This window comes from Portunus trituberculatus, chromosome 45 (assembly GCF_017591435.1).
Source record: "Portunus trituberculatus isolate SZX2019 chromosome 45, ASM1759143v1, whole genome shotgun sequence".
Taxonomy (NCBI): Eukaryota; Metazoa; Arthropoda; class Malacostraca; order Decapoda; family Portunidae; genus Portunus; species Portunus trituberculatus.
This window is the reverse complement of record NC_059299.1, coordinates 14,939,209-14,965,459: the sequence shown is the minus strand read 5'-3', so window position 1 is coordinate 14,965,459 and position 26,251 is coordinate 14,939,209. Positions and strand designations below refer to the sequence as shown.

Below are 26,251 nucleotides of genomic sequence, written 5' to 3'. Positions count from 1 at the left end.
CTATTGGATGGGAGCTGGAGTGGGCACAGCCATGAGAGGGGAGTCCATCTCAGTCATAGGAGTGGGTTGGTTCTGGATGTCCTGGAATTCTTGTAACCTGGCCTGGAATTTGTCGTAGAGAGCCTGGATGGCTTCTCCCTGATGATGCAAATAAAGTAAATAGACATTAGTTTTGACTATGATTAAAGAAATATAGAACCTAAATAATTTCATATTAATATCAACACTTCACTTCAAGTTAATAAATGTGACTTTCAGAGACTACACCAAGAAAACAGTGTTAAAAAAGTTTAACTTTGAAAAGAAACTAAGGTGAAAAGAAGAGGTCTTATATTATTGAAAAAGCATAGGAAGAAAGATTTATCAAAATTGAAAAACAAAGATGAAGTGATGGTGTGTGTGTATTTACCTATTTGTGTATTACAGGGCCCGAGCTAAGCTCTCTGTGTCCTGTCTCCTTGTCCACTCCTGTCATATCTCTCTTTCATCTGATTGACACACACTGCATCAACAACATCACTGCTCAGTTTATTCCACTTATCAATACTATGATGCGAAAAACTGTATTTTCTAACGTCATTTAGACAGATGTCTTTAATTAGTTTTTTTCCATGTCCTCAGAGATGATTACTTGTGGTCACCTTTATCAACTCTCTGTCCAATATGTCAATCTTGTTCACTAATTTATGCATAGTTATCATGTCTCCTCTTGTTCTTCTCTCTTCTAATGTGGTCAGCTCCAGTTTCCTCAGTCTTTCCTCATAGTCTAACTCCCTGAGTCCTGGTACCATCCTTGTTGCCAGCCTCTGTACCCTTTCCACCTTCTTCACATTTTTCTTCATATGCGTGACCAGACGCAAGCTGCATATTCTAACTGGGGTCTTATTAAGGTGCCTAATATCTTCTTCATCATTCCTTCATCTAGGTAGTGGAATGCAAGGCCAATATTTTGAAGCATGTTATATGTTTTCCAAATATCTTGTTAATGTGTTTCTCCGGTGACAAAGTGTTTTGCACGGTTACTCCTAAGTCTTTCTCCTCATTGGTCTCTTTAATTTTCTCATCACCCAGCCTGTAATCCCTGTTTGGTCTGTATCTACTTCTTCCCATTTTCATAACATGGGTCTTGTCTATATTAAATTCCATCTGCCACTCTTTACTCCACTCATATATTTTATCAAGATCTTCCTGTAACTTGTTACAATCTTCCACATTCTTTACTCTCCTCATAATTTTAGTATCGTCCAAACATGTTCATGTAACTGTCAATTCCTACTGGCATATCATTAACATAAATCAAAAACATGATGGGACCAAGCACTGACCCTTGTGGAACTCCACTGGTTACCTTCTTCCACTCGGACTTCCTTCCTCTCACCACTGTTCTCATTTCTCTTCCCACTAAGTAATTTTCCATCCATTTTGCTAGTTTATCATTTACTCCTCCAATCTTCTTTAGTTTCCACATCAGTCTATTGTGTGGTACTTTATCAAAGGCCTTTCTCAAGTCCAGGTAGATAGCATCCACCCATCCCTCTCTATGTTGTAGTATGTCAGTCACTCTTGAATAAAAACATAATAAATTGGATACGCACGATCTTCCTTTTCTGAAACCAAACTGCCTTTCACTCAGAATGTTTTCACTTTCTAGATACTCACTCCACTTAGCTTTAATTACTTCTTCACATACCTTGCACAATATACTAGTCAACGATACTGGTCTATAATTTAGCGGTTCCATTCTACTACCATTCTTATATATAGGCACAATGTCAGCTCTTTTCCACTCTTTCGGGACTAATCCTGTTCGTATGGAGGTTTCCACAATATCAAATACGGGTTCAACAATTGATCCTTACATTCATTTAGCAACCTCCCAGATATGCCATCAGGCCCCATTGATTTATTAATATCCAGATTGCTTATAATTTTCCTTACATCTTCCTTAGTAACCATGATGTCCTGCATTTGCTTTATTTCCATAGGCCTTCCTCCCATAAAATGCTCCTCCTTTGTAAACACTTTGCAAAAGTTGTCGTTCAAAATTTCAGCTATATCTCCAGCATCCTCATATACTTCTTCCCATTTTTACCTTTTCTATTGCCTCCCTTTTATTTAGTTTTCCATTTATGAATTTGTAAAACATTTTGGGTCACTATCACAGTTTTCCACCACCCTCTGTTCATATTCCTTCTGTGCTGTTCTCCTTACTTCAACATATCTATTCCTTGCTGTTTTGTAAACTTCTCTTGATAATACATCACTGTTTTTCTTAAGTTTCTTCCATGCCTTTTCTTTGTTCTTTTTTGCTTCTTCACAATTTCTATTAAACCACTGTTTATTATTTAAAGTCCTCTTTCTGTGATATGGCACAAACTTTTCACAGCAGAGTTATATAAATCCATAAATTTATCGTATTTCAATTGCATATCCCTTTCCTGGTATACCACGGACCAGTCAATTTCATTAAAGAACTCCCTTATATGGTTATAATTTGCCCTAATATAATTTAATTTTTCCTCCCTGTGTTCCACAATCTTATTCGTGCTTAATTCCGTATCCAGCTCAAAGCTTAGGACATCATGATCGCTTTTCCCCAAGGGACATTCATGTTCAATTTCCTCTTTTAGAGATGCCCTGGTAAATACCAAATCCAACCTTGCTGCAACATCTTGTCCCCTGCACCTTGTTGGTGATCTCACCCACTGTGTCATCAAGTTATTTGTTGCTACCTTTAACAATTCCTCTGCCCACTCACCACCGTTCACCACTTCGTAGTCTTCCCACACTATTTCTTTACAATTAAAGTCTCCGACTATCATCACTATCCTTTCTGATGAGTTCTTGCTTCATTCTGTCTAGAGTATTTCTCATCACCATTTGATACTGTTTATATTCCCAAGCACTGGTTCTGGGTGGTATGTATACTGTTATAATATTAATGTCCCTCTTGCCATCTGTTATAAGCATACTTATCACTTCCTCATTTCTCTTACTATAGTTCACCTCCTTCACTATCAGATCTTCCTTAGTAAGAACCATTATACCACCACCTCCTTTACTTTTTCTATCATTTCTCCATACTTTGTAGTGTTTTACAACAAACCAGTCTAGCTTTATTTCGGCCTTAGCTTTGTTTCCACCACACATTATGTCCAGTTCATTATTTCTTAGGTAATCCATACATTCTAGCCTCTTAGACAGAAATCCATCTATATTCATGTAAGTCACTTGAATTCCATTCCTAGTCTCTTTCTTCCATGTTTCCAAATGTCTATTCCGTCTGTTTTATCCACCACTTCTTTAGCCTCCCATTTCTCATCCTCCAAAAACTTGGTCTTTTCCTCCTCTGTTCTTTCTTCATTCCTCTCTCACTTCAGTTACAAGCTCTTTCATTTTCATTCGCTCATCCTGTGACATATTTCTTCTTATGTAAATTGTTTTGGTTTCCTCAGAGTCCTTAAGTTTCCAAGCCCTCCTCAACAAGGCCTCAGCTGCCACCTGAGACTTTAATTTCAATTTTAATGGTCTATTCTTGCCTTCCTCAAAAGCTCCCAATCTCACACTTTCTTCTACCTCAGCATATAGGTCCTCTTCCTCTTCTGAGATCTTATTCAGTAAAGACTTAATCCTGTCATTTTCCTTATCCCTCCTATCTGCCAGTTCCTGTTAGTTTCCTCCTCAATCCTGTTATGATCACATTTTTCTTTTCAGCAATATCTCTCACCACATACTCATTTTCCTTTAGTGCCTTTACCATTTCACTCTGTGTAATCACTTTATTTTCTTCTTCCTGCTTTTTCACTATCTCCTAAAGGACCTTTGTACTCCTGTGTGTGTGTGTGTGTGTGTTGTGTGTGTGTGTGTGTGTGTGTGTGTGTTTTTGTGTTTTTTTTATTTTTTTTTTTGTTTTTGTTTTTTTTTTATTTCCAATATCCTTATTCACCCCATAAGAGATCACAGTCCTTCCATTCAACTTTCTCATATCCAGACCAACAGCTTTGAATGTACCACACCAACTTGATGACGTGACGCATGACATTCTCACGGTTGATGTTGGTGAAGAAGAACTCGTCAAACACCACTGTGCAAAAGTCTTCCGTTGCAAAGTCATCTGCCATTGGTATTAGGGCAGCAACCTGGTACAGGAGACATGAAGCAAAATCTAAAACATAAAGAATAGAAAGCCATAATAATATGAACCATCAAATGAAGAAAGATGACATATGTACACATATACATCACACAAAGATAGATAGGTGATCAGATTTGGTTGTCAACACCTTCCACACAACTTGGTGTAGGATGATGGCTAATGTAGCTTAATATTAACAAGTACAAAGTACTTAGCATAAGTAGAAGAAACCCACACAGTAAGTACACAATAAACAAAACTCTTTTAAGTTCAACAAATTAAAAGATTTATGAGTTACAGTTAGCTCTGATCTCTGCCTGGGTAATATTTGGCACTGGCTAAACATCATATAGATTAAGAGGTGTAGTTCTCGCCCACATATTACAGGAAAGATATAGGTTTATTAGAATCAGTACAAAAGGTGGATGACTAAAAGGATACAGGGGATGAGGCATATTCCTTATAAACAAGACTAAAGCTTTCAAATTCAAATTCCTTAGAAAGATGCAGGGTAACAGAACCTGATAAAGTCTTAAGTGGAATAATAAGGTTGACAAGTATAATTCTCACAATCATTAATCTGGTCAGAACAAGAAATAGAGTTCAACCTTGAAAAAGATTTAGACTCAAGAAAGTTTTAAGATTCTCAAATAGAGTGACAGATGAATGGAATGGATTCAGCAATTAGGTTGTTAGTGCTGACAAATTTATGGATATAGATGATAAGTGAAAAAAAAAGGTAGCTATGTTTTGTATAGGGACTACCTTGTGCAGAGCTCCAGGCTTCTTGCAGCTTTCTTTATTTTCTAGTATTCTAATGTTCTTATATTACCTATCTATTTATCTGATGGCTCTTCCGAGTCCATCTTTTCCTGGTGTGTGTGTGTGTGTGTGTGTGTGTTTCACTGTTTGATCTACTGCAGTCTCTGACGAGACAGCCAGACGTTACCCTACGGAACGAGCTCAGAGCTCATTATTTCCGATCTTCGGATAGGCCTGAGACCAGGCACACAACATACATCAGGACAACAAGGTCACAACTCCTCGATTTACATCCCGTACCTACTCATTGCTAGGTGAACAGGGGCTACTCGTGAAAGGAGACACACCCAAATATCTCCACCCCGGGAATCAAATGTCCTCTGTTGTGAAGCCAGTCTAACCACTGAGCTGTGTGTGTGTGTGTGTATTTACCTAATTGTAACATACGGGAAAAGAGCTATGCTCGTGTGTCCCGCTCCATATCTACTAATGTCCAGCTTTTTCTTAAAATCATGAATATTCTTTGCTGACCACTTCCACGTCTAAACTATTCCATGCTTCCACCCTTCTATGAGGGAAGCTATATTTTTCACATCTCTCCTATAAGTGGCCATTTTAGTTTTTCCCATGCCCTCTCGACATTCTTTCATTCCACATACACAGATCTTCCCTATCCATTTTTCCATGCCAATCATCACTCTGTATATTGCTATCAGGTCTCCCTTTCTCTTCTGTTTTCCAGGGTCGGAAGTTGCATTCTTTTCAGTCTGTCTTCATAAGTCAAATCTCTTAAGTCAGGCACCATTTTTGTTGCAGCCCTCTGTACTTTCTCTAGTTTCCTTATGTGTTTCTTTAAGTTCGAGCCCACTGTATTGTTGCATATTCAAGCCTCGGTCTTATCATTGCAGTAATTATTTTCTTCATCATTTCTTCATCTAAATATACGAACGCCACTCTTATGTTCCTCAATAAGTTCAATACTTCTCCAATTATTTTGTTTATATGTCTCTCTGGCGATAGGTCATTGGTAATTGTCACCCCAAGGTCTTTTTCTTCATGACTGGTTTTATGTCTTCATTTCCTATCTTGTACATACTCCTGATTCTTCTTTCACTCTTGCCAAACTCTATTTTCTTGCATTTTGTCGTGTTGAACTCCATTTGCCATGTACAGCTCCATTTCCATATTCTGTCCAAGTCTTCCTGGAGTAGTTCACAATCTTTGTCACATCTCACTTTTCTTAACAATTTTGCATCGTCTGCAAATAGGCTCACATAACTGGACACCCCATCCACCATGTCATTTATGTAGACCGCGAACATTACTGGTGCCAACACTGATCCCTGTGGAACTCCACTCTCCACCAAGCCCCATTCTGATGGTCTGTCCTTAATTATTGTTCTCATTTCTCTTCCTACCAAAAAGTCTTCCATCCATTTTAGTAAACTGCCATGCACTCCTCCTACCATTTCAAGTTTCCAGATCAGTCTCCGTGTGGTACCTTATCAAAGGCCTTTTTAAATCCAGATATATTCCATCAGCCCAACCATCTCTTTCCTGTATTACATCTATCACCCTCGAATAGTAACATATCAGGTTTGTCGTGCATGAACGCCTTTTCTAAAACCAAATTGACACTCACAAAGTATGTCATTTTTCTCCAAGAAGTCTGTCCATCTATTCTTCACCACCCTCTCACACATCTTAGCTACCACACTTGTAAGTGACACTGGTCTATAGTTCAATGGGTCTCTCTTGTTACCTGATTTATAAATTGGGACAATGTTAGCTCTTTTCCAGTCTTGGGGCACTACACCTTCCCTTAATGAGGCATCAATTACTTCACAAACTTTTTCTGCCAGTTGCTCCCTGCATTCTCTTAAAATCCATCCTGATACCCCATCAGGTCCCACAGCTTTTCTCACTTCTAAACTCCCCATCATATTCTTGATCTCCTCCACAGTTACTTGAAACTCCTTCATAATCCCTTTCTGTTCCATTACCAGTGGTTTGTCAAAAGCAGTCTCCTTTGTGAATACCTTCCGAAAGCATCCATTCATAGCCTCTGCCATTTCCTGGGATCTTCACTGCATACTCCATTTACTTCTAAACTTTCAATACTTTCTCTATTTTTGATGTTGTTGTTCACATGTCTGTAAAAAGCCTTGGTTGGTCTTTACATTTATCAATTATATCCTTTTCTTGTTTCTTTCTTTCTTCTCTTCTAATCAACACATATTCATTTCTTGCTCTTTTGTAACTTTCCCACTGCTTAATCCGTCTTTTCCTTCTCCACCTCTTCCATGCATCCTCTTTTCTTGTTCTAGCCTTTTCACATCTATCGTTAAACCAGTCCTGCTTTCCAACTTCTCTATGTTGTCTTATTGGTACAAATTTTTCTCACCTTCTTTGTATATTTTTATAAATTCCTTCCACTTTTCATTTGCTCCTTAGCACTCTTGAATTTCATCCAATTTGTCTCTTGAAAGAATTTCTTTAGGTTTCCAAAATCTGTCTTGGCATAATTCCATCTTCCCACTTTATATTCTTCATTTCTTCTAGATTTCTCTTCATCTATCACCTTGAACTCCAAAACTGCATGATCACTCTTTGCTAAAGGGCACTCCACCCTCATCTCCTCAATGACCATTGGCTCTGTACTAAAGACCAAGTCCAGTCTTGACGATGCTCCCTCTCCTCCAAACCTAGTATCTTCTTTGACCCACTGAGTTAACACATTTTCCATTGCCAGTGTCAATAGTGTATTTCCCATGTTGTCTCTGATCCTTCCATTGACCAGTCCTCCCAACACACCTCTTTACAATTAAAATCTCCCATCATTATAGTTCGTTCACAGCCACCCAACATTTCTTCCAGACATGTTCCTGTATCACTTATCATTTCTTCATATTCCTGTACTGACCATGCATTTGTCTTAGGTGGTACGTACACCACTATGTAGTGCCTCTTTTTCCTTCATTAGTTTCTGCTCTGATCTTTAGCACTTCTGCCTTTCCCATACCTTCTTTCACTTGATCCACCTTTATATCTTTTTAACCAGCAACATCACTCCTCCTCCCATCTTACCTACTCTATTTCTTTTCCAAACATTATATTTCCTTCTCCAACCATCATCAGGTCTTCTCCTCTCTCAGTTTTGTTTCAGTAAGACCCACAATATCTGGGTTCTTGTCCTCAAGTAATCGTTGAGTTCTAAAATCCCGATATCACTCCATTTATGTTGGAATACATTACATTCCGCTCATATGTAAGTTTCTTTAGTCCTTTCTTGCTGTACTTTTCTGGGTTATGAACCACTTCCTCAGTCTCATATCCAAGATTCTCCAGAAAAATTCTTTCTTCTCCTCTTCTGTCCTCTCTTCATTTTTTTCAAAGCCTCCTTTCTCAACTCATTTAACATTTCTCTTTCCTTTTCACCGAGATCTCTTCTCAACCAAATCTTCCTTGTTGTTTCCTGCTGGGCTAGCCTCCATGACTTCTCCACCAATTCATCTACATCCTTTTGTGACTTAAGTTTGATTCTTATTGGCCTCATACCTTCTCCTGTGAACTTTCCAATTCTATGGAAGTCCTCTATTTCTTGTACTAGATCTTTTCCTCCTCCTGCACCACATTAATGATATTATTTATCACCTTTTTATGTTTTCTCTCTCTCCATTTTACTCGGTGTCTTATCCTCCTCCACACCAAATATCACCACACATCTCTTTTTGTCTACAGTTTCCCTCACCAATGTCTCATTTGACTTAATAACCTTCACCACTTTCTCAGCAATCTTCTCTTCTATGATCTGTTGATCTATAATTTCAGCAAGGCCCAAAGTTTTCTCCCAGACTCTTTGATTTCCTTTTCCAGACTTGCAACTTTGTAATTTACCTCCTTTCTTTCCACTTCCTGACTTTTTTCCATTCAGCCTGCTTCTCCATCACTTTTCCTAAAGATTCTCCACATTTGTCAAATTCACTTTAATTAGCTAAACTTCCTCTTTCAGTACTTCATTTTCTTTCTTCATATCGGCACACTCTTTCATTACATTGTCATAACTCGTTTCCAGGCCCCATACTTTTCAAACAGTTTTTCAATTTTACCTTCCAACTCCAGAATTTTCTTCACATAAACGCTCTTCTCCATTATTCCTTGAAATCCTGTGAAGTCTGATTCATCTTTCGAGTTCACGGCCGCCATGTTCGCAGATGTAAACAAACCAGCTGATGGCTCAAACGCAGGCTACAGTTTATATTCACCTTCCTGGACATTATTTTGCTAATCAACAGTTAACATGACTATATGGAGACTGTGTGTGTGTGTGTGTGTGTGTGTGTGTGTGTGTGTGTGTGTGTGTGTGTTGTATTTACCTAGTTGTAGTTTTACAGGGCCTCTTTAAGCTCTGTGGCCCATTTCATATCTACACTTATCCAATTATTTTTGTATGCACACTCTTGCAGACACTACTTCTTCATTCAAACTGTTCCAGTCTCAATACATCTTTGGAAACTATATTTTTAACATCTCAGACATCTTCCTTTCTCAGCTTTTTACTATGTGATCTTGTACTTCGAATGTCATATTCTTCTCTCAGGATCAGTTTCTCATTATCCACTTGGTCCATTCCGTGATCAATTTATAAACTTGTGTGTGTGTGTGTGTGTGTGTGTGTGTGTGTATTTACCTATTTGTGTATTACAGGGCCCGAGCTAAGCTCTCTGTGTCCTGTCTCCTTGTCCATTCCTGTCATATCTCTCTTCATCTGATTGACACACACCGTCAACGACATCACTGCTCAGTTTATTCCACTTATCAATGCTACGATGCGGAAACTGTATTTTCTCACGTCATTTAGACAGATGTCCTTTATTAGCTTTTTCCATGTCCTCGGAGATGATTACTTGTGGTCACCTTTATCAACTCTCTGTCCAGTATGTCAATCTTGTTCACCAATTTATACATAGTTATCATGTCTCCTCTTGTTCTTCTCTCTTCTAATGTGGTCAGCCCCAGCTTCCTCAGTCTTTCCTCATAGTCTAACTCCCTGAGTCCTGGTACCATCCTTGTTGCCAGCCTCTGTACCCTTTCCACCTTCTTCACATTTTTCTTCATATGCGTGACCAGACACATGCTGCATATTCTAACTGGGGTCTTATTAAGGTACATAATATCTTCTTCATCATTCCTTCATCTAGGTAGTGGAATGCAAGGCCAATATTTTGAAGCATGTTGTATGTTTTCCAAAAATCTTGTTAATGTGTTTCTCCGGTGACAAAGTGTTTTGCACGTTACTCCTAAGTCTTTCTCCTCATTGGTCTCTTTAATTTTCTCATCACCCAGCCTGTAATCCCTGTTTGGTCTGTATCTACTTCTTCCCATTTTCATAACATGGGTCTTGTCTATATTAAATTCCATCTGCCACTCTTTACTCCACTCATATATTTTATCAAGATCTTCCTGTAACTTGTTACAATCTTCCACATTCTTTACTCTCCTCATAATTTTAGTATCGTCCACAAACATGTTCATGTAACTGTCAATTCCTACTGGCATATCATTAACATAAATCAAAAACATGATGGGACCCAGCACTGACCCTTGTGGAACTCCACTGGTTACCTTCTTCCACTCGGACTTCCTTCCTCTCACCACTGTTCTCATTTCTCTTCCCATTAAGTAATTTTCCATCCATTTTGCTAGTTTATCATTTACTCCTCCAATCATCTTTAGTTTCCACATCAGTCTATTGTGTGGTACTTTATCAAAGGCCTTTCTCAAGTCCAGGTAGATAGCATCCACCCATCCCTCTCTATGTTGTAGTATGTCAGTCACTCTTGAATAAAAACATAATAAATTGGATACGCACGATCTTCCTTTTCTGAAACCAAACTGCCTTTCACTCAGAATGTTTTCACTTTCTAGATACTCACTCCACTTAGCTTTAATTACTTCTTCACATACCTTGCACAATATACTAGTCAACGATACTGGTCTATAATTTAGCGGTTCCATTCTACTACCATTCTTATATATAGGCACAATGTCAGCTCTTTTCCACTCTTTCGGGACTAATCCTGTTCGTATGGAGGTATCCACAATATCAAATATGGGGTTCAACAATTGATCCTTACATTCATTTAGCAACCTCCCAGATATGCCATCAGGCCCCATTGATTTATTAATATCCAGATTGCTTATAATTTTCCTTAGTAACCATGATGTCCTGCATTTGCTTTATTTCCGTAGGCCTTCCTCCCATAAAATGCTCCTCCTTTGTAAACACTTTGCAAAAGTTGTCGTTCAAAATTTCAGCTATCTCTCCAGCATCTTCATATACTTTTTCCCCGTTTTTTACCTTTTCTATTGCCTCCCTTTTATTTAGTTTTCCATTTATGAATTTGTAAAACATTTTGGGTCACTATCACAGTTATCCACCACCCTCTATTCATATTCCTTCTGTGCTGTTCTCCTTACTTCAACATATCTATTCCTTGCTGTTTTGTAGCCTTCTCTTGATAATACATCACTGTTTTCTTAAGTTTCTTCCATGCCTTTTCTTTGTTCTTTTTGCTTCTTCACAATTTCTATTAAACCACTGTTTATTATTTAAAGTCCTCTTTCTGTAATATGGCACAAACTTTTCACAGCAGAGTTATACAAATCCATAAATTTATCGTATTTCAATTGCATATCCCTTTCCTGGTATACCACGGACCAGTCAATTTCATTAAAGAACTCCCTTATATGGTTATAATTTGCCCTAGTATAATTTAATTTTTCCTCCTGCGTTCCACAATCTTATTCGTGCTTAATTCTGTATCCAGCTCAAAGCTTAGGACATCATGATCGCTTTTCCCCAAGGGACATTCATGTTCAATTTCCTCTTTTAGAGATTCCCTGGTAAATACCAAATCCAACCTTGCTGCAACATCTTGTCCCCTGCACCTTGTTGGTGATCTCACCCACTGTGTCATCAAGTTATTTGTTGCTACCTTTAACAATTCTTCTGCCCACTCACCACCATTCACCACTTCGTAGTCTTCCCACACTATTTCTTTGCAATTAAAGTCTCCAACTATCATCACTCTATCCTTTCTGATGAGTTCTTGCTTCATTCTGTCTAGAGTATTTCTCATCACCATTTGGTACTGTTCATATTCCCAAGCACTGGTTCTGGGTGGTATGTATACTGTTATAATATTAATGTCCCTCTTGCCATCTGTTATAAGCATACTTATCACTTCCTCATTTCTCTTACTATAGTTCACCTCCTTCACTATCAGATCTTCCTTAGTAAGAACCATTATACCACCACCTCCTTTATTTTTCTATCATTTCTCCATACTTTGTAGTGTTTTACAACAAACCAGTCTAGCTTTATTTCGGCCTTAGCTTTGTTTCCACTACACACATTATGTCCGGTTCGTTATTTCTTAGGTAATCCATACATTCTAGCCTCTTAGACAGAAATCCATCTATGTTCGTGTAAGTCACTTTTATTCCATTCCTAGTCTCATTCTTCCATGTAATGCCTATTCCGTCTGTTTTATCCACCACTTCTTTAGCCTCCCATTTCTCATCCTCCAAAAAACTTGGTCTTTTCCTCCTCTGTTCTTTCGTCATTCCTCTCCTTCACTTCAGTTACAAGCTCCTTCATTTTCATTCTCTCATCTTGTGACATATTTCTTCTTATGTAAATTGTTTTGGTTTCCTCAGAGTCCTTAAGTTTCCAAGCCCTCCTCAACAAGGCCTCCGCTGCCACCTGAGACTTTAATTTCAATTTTAATGGTCTATTCTTGCCTTCCTCAAAAGCTCCCAATCTCACACTTTCTTCTACCTCAGCATATAGGTCCTCTTCTTCCACAGAGATCTTGTTCAGTAAAGACTTAATCTTGTCATTTTCCTTATCCCTTCTGTCCTGCCAGTTCCTGTTAGTTTCCTCCCGCAATCCTATTATGATCACACATTTTTTCTTTTCAGCAATATCTCTCACCACATACTCATTTTCCTTTAGTGCCTTTACCATTTCCCTCTGCGTAATCCCTTTATTTTCCTCTTCCTGCTGTGTGTGTGTGTGTGTGTGTGTGTGTGTGTGTGTGTGTGTGTGTGTGTGTAATTCACTGTTTGATCTGCTGCAGTCTCTGACGAGACAGCCAGACGTTACCCTACGGAACGAGCTCAGAGCTCATTATTTCCGATCTTGGGATAGGCCTGAGACCAGGCACACACCACACACCAGGACAACAAGGTCACAACTCCTCGATTTACATCCCGTACCTACTCACTGCTAGGTGAACAGGGGCTACACGTGAAAGGAGACACACCCAAATATCTCCACCCGGCCGGGGAATCGAACCCCGGTCATCTGGCTTGTGAAGCCAGCGCTCTAACCACTGAGCTACCGGGCCGTGTGTGTGTGTGTGTGTGTGTGTGTGTGTGTGTGTGTGTGTGTGTGTGTGTGTGTGTGTGTGTGTGTGTGTGTGTGTGTGTAGATTCTTACCCAAAGAGGTGATGTTGGCCTTTGTTGCTTATCCACACGAGAGAGAGAGAGAGAGAGAGAGAGAGAGAGAGAGAGAGAGAGAGAGAGAGAGAGAGAGAGAGAGAGAGAGAGAGAGAGAGAGAGAGAGAGAGAGAGAAATTCCCTGTTTTGGCATTTCCTCATTGTGCAGTTTAAATTTCTTCTGTTAGCTTTATTTTCCCCTCTATTACTCATCAACTTTCCTTTGTCATTTCACTTGTGGCCTTGCTCTTTAATGAATGAAGCAATCATGCGAATGATAAAAAAATGAGTGTTCTGTTTTCAAATGACTTTGTGAATTGCAGGAGGTGGTAGTACACTAACCAAGGAATGCAGGAAAGTATCTTGGAAGGCACGGTCCTGATGACATGTAGCAAGAGTCCCAAGGACCCTCATGAGTGCTGTCTTGTCCTTGCGTGTGGCTGTGTGCAGAGTGTAGTACATGGCCAGGATACATGCCACACTGCTCTCTTGTAGGTAGGCCTGGTAAGCGTCCGGAGGTGGACCTGTGGGCAGGTGATGGTGCCAATGGAGGTGTTGAGAACTATGTGACCCATCAAACACAAAAAGCACTAATCTACAATCAGATCAATGCTTGTTCTTTATCATTTTTATATTTCCCTATCTTTCTGCAAACTTTCTGTGGTGTTTGAGAATTTTACTATTTTTATTTCTCCCATTCAAATGGTGAGGGAGTGAAAGAAGAAATGCATAATACTAGAAAATTCATATTTCTATAAACCTGTTTATATAATTTAGTCTTTGTTAACCAGATTCAAAGCTGAACATAACCACATACATTACCACACATACATATACAGTAAACTCCGCATAGTTGGACCAATTTGGAAGGAATGCCCATCCGAGTTGTTAAAAATCCGAGTTATTAGAGGGATTTTTCTTTTCTCACATTCTGCATTCTTGTTACCACTAACACATACACAAGATGGTCATCTCTCACCAGAGTGTTCAATGATGGTGATGGCTGACTCCCTCTCATCCAGGGGTAACCGCGCATTCAGGCGTCGCACATCATCGTCCACCATGAGGGAGACCAGAGCTGGGAGGAATTTTGTCACTATCTGGGGATCAAGTTTGGGCTCCCGGAACAGCTGAAAAAATAAATATAGATTGATATACCAGTGTACAAAGGAAATACAGTAAACATATGCATATCATCACTTTCTTCCTTCTCTTCATAAATCCCATTTCCCACAAGTCAAATCTCACCTGGCTCTCAATCATGTCCCAGCTGTGCAGACCCAGTGCCAGCATCCTGAGCATCAACACCAGCACTGAGTTATCCTGAGAAAAAGAAAGGAAATGTTCATAGACATTTAGAGGCAGAAAATAACAAAATTCAGAAAAACACACACACACACACACACTATGTACGATGAGGCTTATAGTAACATTTTTCATGTTTAGTGGAAGCAGGAACTGTCTAATTAGAGCTAACCAACTCTGTGTTGTAATGCTGCTATGAAGGATGTCTAGGAAAGGGCAAAGCAAACCCACAGGATGCAGATACAAAACCAGATTTCCACACATTATCTAACAATTGCTGGATAACAGGAACATTGCTATGAGGATTTTGTCTAACCATCTCCTCTTGCTCTGGAATAAAATTCTGGATACCTTAGTTGTGAGAAGTGTGATTAATATTTTGTAATAGGAGGAAGATGAAACCATATATTTCTATCTTGGTCTGGAAATGTATAAACATTTTTACATGTGTTGTGAAGGTTTTGAACTTTTACTTTGATTCCTATTTTTAGCATAATTTCTATATCCTGGAGCAGAATCTGTCCTCACCCTGGGCATTGCTTCATTGTTCATGAGGTGCTGCAGGAGACGCACCACCGAGTTAGCCAAGAAATTGATAGCATATGGGTCACACAGGATCATGGAGAGGTCACCCAGAACCTGCTCTTGGCCTCTTCGTATACTGTCCAGGAACCCTTGAAGTTCCCTCGACCTGGAATGGAATGGTGGGAAAAAAGGTTAAGAGAGAGAGAGAGAGAGAGAGAGAGAGAGAGAGAGAGAGAGAGAGAGAGAGAGAGAGAGAGAGAGAGAGAGAGAGAGAGAGAGAGAGAGAGAGAGAGAGAGAGCACGCTTCATCATATGCTTCTACATATGAACACCATAACATTTACAGACAAGACAAATCTTCACTTCATGACTCATTCTTCTCTCTTATACTTCATAGATAAATATTCAATACAATATCCATGTCCAGAAATATCAATAGAAAATTTGTCTTTAAAACAGAAAAATAAAAAATACAAATATAAAAATTTACTAAGTGGGAAACAAAGTCATAATCCACAGTGGATACCATTTCAGGAATTTGTTTTAGAGGAATATTACTAATCAGAGAACTGAGATTTACCTACTTTAACATAGAAAAGGAGAAAATTCTTATCATAAATAACCACAAGTACATTTTGCCTACCTCTTGGCATCCACCTTGCCCTCCCTGATACAGGCATCCAGGCACCAGGTGAACTTATGGCAAGGATCCACGGCAATAATGTCATGCACCTCCTTGTCGTGCAGTGCCATGAGGAGCTCAGCACGCAGGGAGCAGTAATGGATGAAGCGTGTGCGTAGGAAGAGTGTGCGCAGGAACTGGAGCACCATGTCGTACAGCTTAACATTCTTTCCAATCATGTGTACCAGTTTCTGCACCATCTCCCCTTGCCGTCTTGCCTGTTGGGAGGGTCATTATGTACAAGGGATTTCAAATAACATTCTTTTATGCCTTTGCTAAACTATTTGATTTTATTACACTGTACACTGCTTACTAAGTAAAGTATCAAAGAAAGCTACTTGATATTACTAAGGCAGAGCTTGCCTACTATTTTCATGAGGATCATTATCAATGGCTATTGGCAAAGTATTGTGTAGTGTGTATAATTTAGGTGGAGGAACAGTAAAGAGTGTTCTAAGTAAGGCTGTAAAATATTGATATAAAATACAAAGACTTTATCAAGAAACAGTCTTCAGTTTCCATTGTAGCAAGTGATGTTCCTGCATTTATATGAAAGTAAGAGATCACTTGAAAGGCAAAATAGGTAAAGACATTCAAGCAAAGCAGAGGGACCTTTATCTAAATAACATCCTTCTACTGGAATAGTGACAAGTGATATTGCATTGTCACTTCCAATAAGCCTTTTTGCCTTCCAGTGTTGTTGCTCTTGACGACTTTACGAGAGAGAGAGAGAGAGAGAGAGAGAGAGAGAGAGAGAGAGAGAGAGAGAGAGAGAGAGAGAGAGAGAGAGAGAGAGAGAGAGAGAGAGAGAGAGAGAGAGATTTTTCTTAGCATCTTCAGATGACATATGTTCATTGACATAAAAGAAACACAACTGAACAACTATAAATATGCTGTATATTTGTACAATATGAGCAGCTCCAGGAAACAAAAGGACTCATCTCAAGGTCTTCATATGTAGGTATGATGCTTTACCTTAGGTGAGGGACTGAAGAAAAGATTATTAAGATTCTCCACATTGAAGAGTGTGTCCTCCTTGCTGGTGATGTATCCGGTGAGGAGTGGAGAAACCTCGTCTCCAAAGAGAGCCTGTGAATCCTTCCAGATTTGTCGCTTCACTTCTGTGTCACATGCCTCATATAGCTCTCGATCTCTCACCTGCAATACCATGACAAAATTTTTATACTAATCACTGTCTTAATATCACAAAGTCATCACCATCTGATTACCACAGCATCACCAGGATGTATCTCCATTGCACTTTGCTATACAGTGTTGCCTTCCCCATCAGTGTCAGTCATCACTATTGCACTAACACAAAAGACAGTAGCTCTAAACAGGCACTGCATTATGCACATGCTAAATAATTTCCATTAGTCACACAGCAAATCATACATCAAACTAAAGAGTTCTTGACTTCCACACAGCTCACCCCAGTTATTTCCCAGATTATGAATGTAATACTTTTCCAAGTTAAGGTGAATTCTTATTGTGAAATATATAAATTCAAAAGACTGCCACTCAAATAGGCACACTTGTGATTAACTATGTAAATGAAAATTTTTTACCTGAGATATAAATTTTATGCATAAGGAGAGAAAACCAAACATAACAAACCTGAAGAAAACTCCATCACCTCCATGGCCAAAGATAAAATTATGAAAAATGTATATTGCACATTACTCAACACTTAACAAGGATATCTGAAACACAGGTGATGGAACACTGCTGAAGGATGCACCATTATAACCTGCAGGATTCCTACTCACCAGGATCTTGAGGTACTTGTCCTCCACATGTGACATGTGTTTCAGGATGCACATCACCACCGGTCGCAGCGCCTTAATCTTGATCACAGGGAAACTCTTGGTCAGCAGCTCTTTTAACTTACGGTCCCTCTCCCTGCCCTCCCTCTTCCCCAACTCACTGATTTGAGAGATCAGCTTATCTCGTAATTCCTGTGTGAAAGAGGTCATCAGCAGTCAGGGAAAGATGCAAACTGAATGTTACCCCATGCACTCACATGTGCATGTAATTCTTTATAATCTCACCAAAACAAAATGAAAAAAGTCAACAAATACATATAAAGGAAATTATACAATATTATCAATATCAATCAATCAAGACTTTTTATAAATATATATATATATATATATATATATATATATATATATATATATATATATATATATATATATATATATATATATATATATATATATATATATATATATATATATATATATATATATATATATATATATATATATAGAGGAGAGAGAGAGAGAGAGAGAGAGAGAGAGAGAGAGAGAGAGAGAGAGAGAGAGAGAGAGAGAGAGAGAGAGAGAGAGAGAGAGAGAGAGAGGTGAAGGAGGGCTGTTGTCAAGGTCACTGGCAGTCGTAAATCTACATTCTCTCTCTCTCTGGATATAGCAAATTTTCATATTCAGTAACACACCTTTCCACCATATGCCTTCATTATATAAAATTTATGACAAGTGAGTGAATAATCCAGCCTCTCTGAACTGAAAGACTGAGCCAGTGGGGACTTTTGGCAAAAATATGCAAATAGTATGTGAAACCATGAATAAATCCATGAGTATACAAGGAACACTGCATATGTAAGATGTTGAAGAAAGGAATAAAGATTAAGTAAAAGGAAAGACAAAATATAACAATAATCACATTACATATTTTCATAGAAATCAATTCAGCATTCTTAATGGAATGGTGTCTGTCTTAAACACTTTATGCAAATATACTCTGGTAAATTAAAATTAACATAAATACCCAGAACACTAAAGTCTATCAACAAGCTATTAGGAAGAAAACCAAGCTCATTCACTCTTTGGAAGTTAATGGATGGATACTCCTCACACATTACTGGAACATTAATAAAAACACCTGGCCCATTTACTTAGCAAAAATCAGTAAAATGTTTCAATCACAATCCCATTTTAACTTCCTTGAGAGACAAACCCCAACTGCCGCTGCTGCTGTCACCACTCATCACACTAAAGCAGCTGATCCAGCCACCCTGGTCCTGCCACACCAACCCGACTCACCTCCATGATTGAGTTGTGGAAGTCCAGCCGTTTGACACCATGAAGATCCAACAGGTGGAGCATCGGCCGCAGGGACGGGAGCAGGATGCCATTCTCAACCTGCAGTGACACACATGTTTAGAGTGTTCTGCCTAGTGTGGCAAGTACAAAAGGGTCAACAAGGATAGCAAAAATACACTTAACCCTCGGCTATCGCGCCCAATTGGGGCCGAAATAGCCGCGCCATAGCCGAAAACACGATAGCCGAATTTATCTTGGCGTGAAGGCGGTTTTGGCCAATTCCTACTAAATAAGAATTACTTGACTACAATGACCCTCCATCCCTCTAGCCAAGGTCATCTGTGTCTCACCTGGAATTCCTCAATGGCTTTGAGTGGGTCAGTGCAGTGGGTCAGGGATTCTTTCAGGTAAACTCCACCAGGGATTCCAATCTCCTCTAAACCAAAGCCAGCCATGTTGATGCTGCTGCTGCTGTCCTCCCCTCAGGCGGTGACAGCCTAATGCAGTGTGCTCTGTACAATATTGCCATTAATTAAGGTATCAGAAGTAAAGGAACAATAAAAAAAAAATAGTAAAGTTAACAAGTAAAACATGTCAATCACAACAAAAGAATTCAAATGCAATTTGAATAGCTGGAAACTCTAGATTCTTTGTTCACATCTATCATAACACAAGTAATGAACATTCTAATTAACCTTACTTCCTGATTTAATAAGGGTGCCACCTCATTGCTCCCTGAGGTTATCATCAACATGTCAATACAAACCCAATGCTGACAGAACTCAATCCATCAATTTTCAGAATATTTCAGCATTCATATCACAGTTCAACACACAAGACAATGGGATACTTGACATAAATCATATTCCTCTTACGACCCGTGTGCTACATGACCAAAGAATTTTTTTTCTATTTTATATTCTTAATTCTGAAAGCATATATTGTGCTATGCTATATTTTTTGTCTTCTTTTATGCAGTTTTTAGTTAAATTTCTCTTGTCTGACTATGGGTCCTGTGCCCATATCCTCCACCCAGCATCTTCCAGTACTGAAGTTATCTGATCTCAAAGGTAAATACAATTTATAAAACCAGTTTCTTTATATTCTCTTTTGTTAGATGTTATCATGTTTCATATAACATTTGCTATTATCTAAAAATGTACAACATATTAATAAAGGTGTTTTTGGGCAACTCCAACAAGTTAATAAACATTTCAATTAATTTCAATGGCAAAATTGATTTGAGGTACGAGTAAATCAAGTTATGAGCTCTGTCATGGAATGAATAACACACATAAGTTGAGGAGTCAATAATTGATTTCTAAAAATAATCTTGCCATATGACCATTTTTAGCTTCCAATAGCAATTTTGGAATGAATTATCATCATAAGACGAGTACAAATTTCCTGTGCCATAGAAATAGCTTCCAATAAAAAAAAATTTTTAAATGAGCCAATAACTGTATTGCAAAAAACTGGTGTTTTACTGTATGTCACAAATCAATAATAACAGCATCAGCTATTTCTAAAAAATTAGGTACTGGCTTACATATTTCATATTCAGGTTAGGTTTGGTTTGGTAAGATTACATTTAATTTCATTAGGTATATATGTTTAGTTAAAAGAAAGCCAGCAGCATCAAGATCAACAGCATGGTGCCCAATCACAACATAAACAGCAGCAGTAGAGCAGCTCCTTATTTATCTTTGTAGGTAAGAGGCAGTATTTAACTGTATTTTAGATTTAACCTCTATTCTACACCCCAAAAATAGGAAAAATAGCCACACAACTCTTAATATTTATTCTCTGTTCCTTACAGGGTGGGAAGAGAGGAAAATGGCAACAGAATGATTTGCCACAGAGTGATGTCACATTATTTAAAAGTGCATCAAAACTTTTACATAAATAATTAAATAAATTCATAAAAAAAAAAAAAAAAAAAATATATATATATATATATATATATATATATATATATATATATATATATATATATATATATATATATATATATATATATATATATATATATATATATATAAATTCCTCAAATAGTGCTCATTAAGGGCCTTTACCGAGGAGGGAGCCTGAACTATCCATTCCACAGCTGGGGAAACACCTGACCTTGAAATGCATGACAAGTTATACCTAACCTAGGATAATCGGTCACCCTCAGGTTACAATATGGTAATAGAACTGTGCATTCATCATAAACCTATTATCAAGGGGATTAACAGGCGTCTGGTCTTGCAGCTTTCCGCGGCTACTGTACAACAATAACCTTCTGTGGACGGCGTGGTGAGTGGATGAATTATAGGCCGCCACCACCAAAAGCTTAAGGGAGGCAGACCCAAGCCACCCAGGAAAGGCCATACGACGGGCTTACTGCTGCCTAAATACACGCGTCAGCACCGGCACACAGCCTCCACTACTCCCTGCACAACCACAGGGAAAGACATGCATGTAGTGTCAGAGAAAAGAATGAAAAACAAGCAAACAGTATTTACCTTCGCCCCGCCCCGCGCCTCTGATATGTTGACAAACTTTGAATGCTATGTAAAGATTTAGAGAAATGCTCCCTTACATAAAAGAAAAAAAAAAAAGAAACGATATATATATATATATATATATATATATATATATATATATATATATATATATATATATATGTTCTCCTTCTAGTAGGCTGTTTACTTACTACCTTGTAATTACATCCTCCTTTGCAGTAGTGTTGGTGGTGGCGCTGGTGCTATCATGGTACAATAACGAGTTATTGTACCATGGGTGCTATAGTATAGTAGTAGTAGTAGTAGCAGTAGTAGTAGTAGTAGAAGTGGTGGTGGTGGCTGGAAACACGGTCCAGAGATATACAAGTCTTCCATCCGGTTGGCTTATTGTGGTCTCGGCCGCGCATATACGCATATATGTATATCTGGACCGTGGCTGGACAATTAAGTCGAGAGCACACCAAGTCGAGCGGAATACCAACTCGAGCGTCAGTGCTAACAATTTGATTGATTGATTGATTGATACATTTATTGTTGAATTGATAAATAATTACAACAAAGGAGGAGATGGTCAATGAGGCTGTACAAGTCATGCTGACCTTGTGGCCTAAATTTAGCAATGAGAGGACATTCCATGATATAGTGACGCAGAGTGTGTCCCCTTGGTGTAGCACACATCACACACCAGGAGAAGCACTGACTTCCCAAAAGTATTTGTAGCCTAATCTGAGCCTCATTGCCACCCTGTCATGTGATGCAGTGTGTCTCTCGTAGGTGTAAGCACAGCTCTGGGAGACACGTGCATAGTGAAGACTAGTGCTACTGCCCCTATGGCAACATAGCTCCAACTGATCACTAATGTTATTTTGTACAAAGTCCTTAATGCTACTCTTAACATAACCCAGAGTGTACTCAGTGCCAGGGTCCACTGTGTCATCTTGTAGGGCACACTGAGCAAGGTGGTCTGCTTTTTCATTTAACGGGATACCCACATGAGAGGGTATCCAGATGAAATGGACCGTGGCACCAGCACCTTCTAGGGCGTGGATGAGATCAAGACACTTATTAACTAGATCACAGTCCATGGGGGAGGTGGATTGAAGGGCGTACAATGCATCCTGACTGTCAATAAAGAAATATACATTCTTATGGAGAGGCGCCACAATGTGGAGCGCCTCCAGTACTGCATACAGTTCTGCTCTAGTGGAAGACATGGGTGCAGGGAGCCGCCTGGAACAGTGTCAGTGTAGAGACTGGCAGAGATGTAGTCACGGATGAACAGCCCACATCCAGACCTGCTGCCATTGACTGACCCATCACAATAAACATGAATAGCCTGAACGTGTGGGTACTTGGAAAATTTAGTCATGAACATGTCTTGCAGCACATGAGGGAGCCAGTCCCTCTTCGGCTGATGCAGTGAGTGAATATCAACACTGACACGGTGAGGGTTCCAGGCGGGTTACAGCGGTGACACAACAACGTTAATACAAGCCTCGGCTGCACCTACACTTGTCAGTACTCCCAAGATCTTCCTGAGGTACCCTACGCATAATACTCGACAGGTGCAGTTCAGCTCTGAGGACTTCAATCCGTGCAGTCCTGGGGCATCCCAAGATTATCCGCATGGCTTCATTCTGTACAAGCTCCAGGGGACGGAGTTGGGTGGCACTAAACTGTATTAAAACAGGGGCGGCATAATCAATAAGGGACCGTATGACAGATATGTAGAACATTCTTAGGACTGGAATGCCCGCCCCCAGGCCCCTGTTGGCTAGCAGCCGAAGTGGTGCTAGCCGTGGCAGACAGAGGTCTCGAACATAGTGGACGGCTTGAAGAGACTTCCTAAAGCTCATCTGAACACCCAGGTACTTGTGTATGTGAACTCTAGGGATGGGAATGTTATTTACAGTGGGCAGCCGAGAGACCTTCCCTTTAGCTTGAAATTTTGTTTTACATTCATTAATCACTAGTCCCATTTGGACACACAACGCTGCCAGTTGTGACAAAGCAACCTGGAGAATCCTGGGTGTGGGGCATTGGAGGAGTATGTCATCAGCATAGATGAGGACCTGGGTGCCCTGCGGAAAGGAACAGCGCGCAATTTTGTCCATTAAAACATTGAAAAGCATTGGACTAAGAACTCCACCCTGTGGTGTTCCAAGCTCAAAAACTTCCTCAGAGGAGACTGCACCTTGAAACCAAATCTGTGCTGTTCTATTATACAAATAGTCCCTGATCCATCCTAATAATCTACCTTTGACACCTTTGAGAATGAGTTCCTCCATAATAACATCTTTATCTTTGTTGGCCCTGTCGAAGGCACCCTTGAGATCAACAAAAGCTCTGCAGGTAGCATTCTTATTTATAAGACACTCAACAAAACAATGACTTGTAGAGTGACCTTTTTTTTTTTGGCCGACGTGGGAAGCAGCAGGCTTTGTGGGGGGCCACCACCAAACCCAGGCGCGGACGCTTATTTTCTGTCTTCTTCTGATTTGTTTCTGTCTGGCAAAACGGGCCTAAATCTCCCTCAGTAGCCACTGAGTAGGCGTGTTCACTCCAAATCACTTCTGATTTTCTCTTGTAGGGGCTGCAACTCATGTAAACACGGATAGTGATAATTATGACGTCCTTCCGACTCAGCGGGGAGGACGCAACTTGCTAACAATCTTTTTTCCTCCAAAAATTTTCCCAGATTGATGGAAGAACGACACATACCACCACCATCATCATCATCATATCATCATCTTTACGTTTCATACATTGTAGACTGCATAATTAATGTTATCTGCTACAAGCAGGAGTTGCGTTAACTTGCCTTTAATACCGAGCCAGTTGTTTGAATACATTATGTCGACAATCAGTGAGACAAACTTGATATGGGTAAACCATTTAACTTATCGAGCTCCGGTTTTCTGTAATCTTCACACTTTTATTTTCCATTCATTCCTTTTCTCCATTCCATTCCAGTTTTCACTATTCTATTTCTATAGAGAATGAATACAGCTTTATTTGATGTATTACTTTACGGTAGCGTACAGTTTTATCTAATGTACTACTTTAGTGCATTCGAAAGCATGAGACAATAATCATGATTAATTAACGAAAACATCAGCCTTGATTATGTTGTCTAGAGAATCTTCTCCTTGAATGTTAACACTGTTCTGCTGTGTATGGAAAATTTCCTAAATAGTATCGTTGTTTTGATGCTCGAGTTGGTTCATGCTCGACTCATTCATAAACCGTAGTAGGTAGGCGTAATAATTAAAGATGATAGTAGTAGTAGTAGTAAGTAGTAGTAGTAGTAGTAGTAGTAGTAGTAGTAGTAGTAGTAGTAGTAGTAGTAGTAGTAGTAGAAAGTACCTATAGTATATCCGAAACAGGTTGATTTCTGGGAAATCGTATTTTCAGCAGGAAAGCAATAACTAAGGTAGCTACGAGCAGCATCTTTAATGGGCCAAACGTTTCGACATTTCATCTTATGTCATCATCAGTGGTCTATAATAAAATAAAACGATAAAACAAATATAAGTATAAAAGAATAAAGTAAAATACAAAGAGAATTACAATGGTAAAAATTCACACTATCATAAGTGGGTATGCTGACAGAGTATTGTTGAGGATGGCTTTACTTGGGAAATATATAGGATTCCAGTATTCTTAAACTGTGTCTATTACAGGTGGCGAGGATACGGAAATGACTGAGATTGGGTTGAACCTTACATGAGAGGCAGTGGTCCCGTATCGCGGAAAATGGGGCGTTGTGTAGCGGGCGCCCTGTTCTGGCAGACTGGCCTAAATGCTCGCTGGCTCGGTTTATAAGTGAGCGCAAGGTGCTACCCACATACTCAGCCTGGCAGCTGGGACAAGTGAAACAATAAACAGCCGACGAGCGTAAGGCAGTTGGCAGAGTGTCCTTAAAGAGGAAAAAACTACCTATACATAGACTATTTGTAGACACAATACGAAAATGTTTATCAGGATAATATTTTGCTCGTAGCTACCTTAGTTATTGTGTACCTATAGTAATATAAGTAGTAGTAGTAGTAGTAGTAGTAGTAGTAGTAGTAGTAGTAGTATAGTGTGCTCTTACACACACCCATTTTCTTCCATACTCATTCCGTCTCATGCTCTATTCATGTCACATTTTCTTAAGATTAAAAGGGACACTTACGTAAATATAAGGTACACGTTGGCTTCTTCTCTTATTCCGCTTCTATTTCTCATTTCTTCCTCTTCCTTCTCCATTGTTGCTCCTTCATCTTCCTTCTGTTGATTCCATCTACACCTCTGAGCCTAGAAACACATCAAAACACTAGACGTTAGACAAAATATTGTGGAAATAGAGGGTGACTTAAGTATTGTGCGTGGCTTGGCTGCTCCTCCTCTTAACATAACATAACATAACATAAATAATAGGATAATAAAGGGCCACCAGGGCCCATCTAGGTTATCCTGTATCAGTCGCACAGCGACCTCGTCATCAGCACTTAAAGATACACTTACAAGTACTACACAATACATTATATACTAATTCTAAATATTTGGCCCATTAACAGGACTAAGTCCTGCAGCGAATTCCTCTACAATCTGTGATCCCCATACATGGGGATCATGTCTTGTTTAACTATAGTAAATTTCTTATAAAAACTATCATGCAACGCTATACATAATTATAAATCTAATAAATATAAGTGCTTATCTAATCTGTTTTTAAACATTGTCAAACTAGTGCTATTTACAACCCTCTCTGGCAATGCA

The 26,251-nt window shown here is 39.1% G+C and overlaps 1 protein-coding gene and 1 long non-coding RNA gene across 2 annotated transcripts; both read right to left on the bottom strand.

The window, feature by feature from the left end:
* Positions 1-21,391, bottom strand: LOC123519405 (negative elongation factor B-like). The gene is made up of 12 exons (XM_045280685.1): positions 21,262-21,391; positions 19,331-19,492; positions 18,981-19,079; positions 17,685-17,873; positions 16,891-17,073; positions 15,877-16,133; positions 15,237-15,399; positions 14,652-14,726; positions 14,383-14,533; positions 13,746-13,927; positions 3,978-4,139; positions 1-138 (listed from the first exon to the last, which is right to left on the bottom strand). Exons 2-12 carry the CDS (start codon positions 19,433-19,435, stop codon positions 1-3), a joined length of 1,704 nt encoding a protein of 567 aa, XP_045136620.1. The 5' UTR covers positions 19,436-19,492; positions 21,262-21,391.
* A 3,534-nt stretch (positions 21,392-24,925) lies between these two features.
* Positions 24,926-25,477, bottom strand: LOC123519514. The gene is made up of 2 exons (XR_006679028.1): positions 25,214-25,477; positions 24,926-24,988 (listed from the first exon to the last, which is right to left on the bottom strand). It is a non-coding gene; the product is annotated as an uncharacterized LOC123519514 (long non-coding RNA).
* Positions 25,478-26,251: the final 774 nt, after the last annotated feature.

Excerpts from the sequence above, each read along its gene's own strand:
- LOC123519405 (XM_045280685.1), bottom strand. The coding sequence starts at position 19,435 with ATGGCTGGCTTTGGTTTAGAGGAGATTGGAATCCCTGGTGGAGTTTAC. Across the intron at positions 17,874-18,980 it reads TCCACAACTCAATCATGGAG|GAATTACGAGATAAGCTGAT; the intron begins GTGAGTCGGGTT and ends TCTTTCACACAG. Across the intron at positions 16,134-16,890 it reads TCTTCAGTCCCTCACCTAAG|GCAAGACGGCAAGGGGAGAT; the intron begins GTAAAGCATCAT and ends CCCTCCCAACAG.